General features: G+C 41.3%; 1 protein-coding gene across 1 annotated transcript; it reads left to right on the top strand.

The window, feature by feature from the left end:
- Positions 1-372: 372 nt before the first annotated feature.
- Positions 373-1356, top strand: LOC122449626 (olfactory receptor 51T1). Its single transcript, XM_043481453.1, has one exon. It carries the CDS (start codon positions 373-375, stop codon positions 1354-1356), a length of 984 nt encoding a protein of 327 aa, XP_043337388.1.
- The last annotated feature ends 2174 nt before the right edge of the window (positions 1357-3530 follow it).

The raw sequence follows: 3530 nt of genomic DNA, 5'->3' as shown, positions 1-3530 counted from the left end.
TAAGACCCAACAGTTGTAATCACAGTTGTTGTTTTGTTGGTATGTGTGCATGTGTGTGACATAAGTCTATAAGTATTTCCTACTTCAAGTCAGGGCTGGTCTGGGCAATAGGGTGGGATGAACCTAGAGAGATTGATGGTTTTAATTGGGAGATGGTAGAGAAAGAAAAATAGGGCCAGGTCTGATAAGAAAAAATTAAGATACTGTAGAATTATGTGATAGGTATCATAGTTAAATTGGAGGTTTTAAATACAGAGACACATTGTGCAATTTGGGAAGAGTTTATAGAAAAGTTAGTGCTTGAAAAAGGATCAATATGACAAATACTATTATTGTTATCTCTTTTTTTTCAGGGCGTGTCCTCAACCCACCATGATGATTTTCAATAACACCACATCCTCCACTTCAACCTTCCTCCTCACTGCATTCCCTGGGCTGGAACTCTCCCACGTCTGGATCTCCATCCCTGTCTGCTGTCTCTACATCATTGCTCTCTTGGGAAATAGTATGATCCTGTTTGTCATCTCTGTTGAGCAGCGTCTCCACAAGCCCATGTACTATTTCCTCTTCATGCTGTCAGCTGCTGATTTGTGTCTGACCATCACCACCCTCCCCACTGTGCTTGGGGTTCTCTGGTTTCATGCCCGGGAAATCAGCTTTACAGCTTGCCTCATTCAAATGTTCTTTGTACATGCTTTCTCCTTCCTGGAGTCCTCTGTGCTGGCAGTTATGGCTTTTGACCGCTTCATGGCTATCTGTAACCCACTGAAATATGCCACTGTCCTCAAAGACAGGATGATCATGGTGATCGGACTATTCATATGCATACGGCAACTAATCTTCCTCTTTCCCATACTTCTAGCCTTGAAGAGTGTATCTTTCCAGGAAAGAAAGGAGCTTTCCCATCCATTTTGTTACCACCCAGATATAATCAGAGATACATATTCCAACCCCTGGATCAACAGCTTTTTGGGCTTGTTTCTTCAGCTCTACATGACTGGCACTGACTTACTGTTCATTCTTGTCTCCTATGTCCTGATAATCCGTGCTGTCCTGAGCATCGTGGCCCCCAAGAAGCAAAAAAAAGCTCTCAACACTTGTGTGTGTCACATCTGTGCTGTCACTATTTTCTATGTGCCAATGATCAGCCTGTCCTTTACACATCGCCTCCTTAGCTCTACTCCAAGGGTGATCTGTAGCATTTTGGCCAATGTTTATTTGCTCTTACCACCTGTACTGAACCCTGTCATTTACAGCTTGAAGACCAGGACGATCCGCCAGGCTATGCTCCAGCTACTTCAAACTAAAGGTTCATGGAGCCGTAATGCGAGGGGTCTTAGAGGATCGTGGGACTGAAGGGGAGAAATTTTCAGTACATAAAGTATTTAAGTAGGAGAGGGATTTATATCCATGTCATCCTCAGGCACTGCAATTACTAAGACAATTTAAGTTAAATTATAGAAGTAGGAAGACAAGAATCCCCTAAATTTATCAAAGAGTTCAAACAAGCAAACATTAATTGTGTGTTAGTCCCTCAAACATTTGGGGCTTTCCTGGTAGCTCAGTTGGTAAAGAATCTGCCTGCAATGCGGGAGACCTAGGTTCGATCCCTGGGTTGGGGAGATCCCCTGGAGGAGGGCATGGCAACTCACTCCAGTATTCTTTCCTGGAGAATCCCCATGGACAGAGGAGCCTGGTGGGCTACAGTCCATGGGCTGGCAGAGTCAGACAGGACTGAGCAACTAAGTACAGCACAGCACAGCCCTCAAACATTTAAAACTATTACGTGGACTTTTGTGCATATTAAAAGCACAGAAAGGCTAAACGCACACAGAGTGAAGTCATCTTAGTCCATCCAGTTAAACAATTTAATTATCTGCTTAAAAATGATAATTCTTAGGACCAAAACAAATGACAATAATTTTATTTTTCATTCAGCTGAACAAAACCATTTATTTCTGTGGTCAAATTTCCCAGTGGGAATTGAAGATTTTTTGGTAAAGCTGGTAAACAGAAGAGTCACATGTGTGTGCAAAGGTTCACACATAGAAATTTGTAATTTCAAACTGGGTAATTATTGTAGTAATTGGCTGTAATTGTAGTAATTGACAGTAATAATTGACTGGTTTCATTTCCTAGATCACCTTCAGAGACCCCTGCCTCCTTCTGGATACATGCCCTGAACTTCTCTTTTTGTTTTTTCCCTTTAATCCTTTTCCTCCTTAACAAAAATGAAACTTTCCAAGTTCTGATTTGTTACACCTACAATGAGTGCAATTTATAAAATCACACATCACCTTCTATTATTTTTCCCATGGCCTTGACAGTCTAATACAGTTCTGATTCTGACTCTATGCCCCTCTTCAGTGTCTCTACTGTGCCTCAGGACTGAAACTTTTCTCTATTCGCCCTGGTTTGTTGAGTTGTTAATTTTCTCCCTAGCTGTTAGGCTTCTTAACCTTTTTGTGTACTTTGTTACCATAGAATTGCACAGTGGTTTTGATGCTTTTTAATATGACATTTGTGGATTACCTCTGTTAACAATATTTATTTTCTGAAAAAGTAGGCTCAGTACAGGGTTGACAGGATATTGGGAGAATTCTCCTAACTTTTGTTTCACACAAAGGGTTATGAAATTTTAATTCCACTCAGAAATTTATGTGTAAGCTCAATGGACCAAACAGATACTCTGATCTAAGCCACTCATCTCCTCCCTCTAAGCCAGCTTCCTATTTCTAGCAGACAGGGAGTTGTTGTTGTTTAATCTCTAAGTCGTGTCTGACTCTTTGTGACTCCATGGACTGCCGCATGCCTGACTCCTCTGTACTCCACTATCTCTCAGAGTTTGCTCTAATTCATGTCCATTGATTCGGTAAAGTTATCTAGCCATCTCATCCTCTGCCATCCCCTTCTCCTTTTATCTTCATTTCCCCCTAGCATCAGGGTCTTTTTCAATGAGTCAGTTCTTTGCATCAGGTGGCCAAAGTATTGTAACTTCATGGATCACAGCATTGTCGTGGTGATGGGGCTTGTATAACTCAATGAAGTTATGAGCCAGGCTGTGCAGAGCCATCCAAGATGGACAGGTCATAGTGAAGAGTTCTGACAAAATGTGGTCCACTGGAGAAGGGAATAGCAACCCACTCTGGTATTCCTGCCTGGAAAACCAGACAGGGAACCCCACTCCCAAATTCTGGTATGTTTGCTTCAGCTTTCTGTTCAGCTCAAGTGCTAACAACCCTATGACTCTGCTTTGCCCAAACCCCAACCCACTTTTCTCTAACCATAAGCAATGATATCCACGTATTGTTTATAGTGCATATTATTTGCATGATTTCCTTTTTATACAGAATATTAAGATGTTTTTGATATCTCACTGGAATCACTTAAATGTCACACAAACGTCTATGCCTGAAGCCACTATTTTAAGTTGAGAAAAATCAATGTATGAGCATACCGAAAGTAGTGCAAATGGAAATAACATTTATTTTTTTAGCCTTCAAGACCAGCATCACAGCACAGAAGCTCTC

Source organism: Cervus canadensis, chromosome 11, assembly GCF_019320065.1.
Source record: "Cervus canadensis isolate Bull #8, Minnesota chromosome 11, ASM1932006v1, whole genome shotgun sequence".
Lineage (NCBI taxonomy): Eukaryota > Metazoa > Chordata > Mammalia > Artiodactyla > Cervidae > Cervus > Cervus canadensis.
The sequence above is the reverse complement of the archived record's forward strand: the minus strand, read 5'-3'. Positions and strand labels throughout refer to the sequence as shown.

Coding starts and splice junctions, on each gene's coding strand:
- LOC122449626 (XM_043481453.1), top strand. CDS start 373: ATGATGATTTTCAATAACACCACATCCTCCACTTCAACCTTCCTCCTC.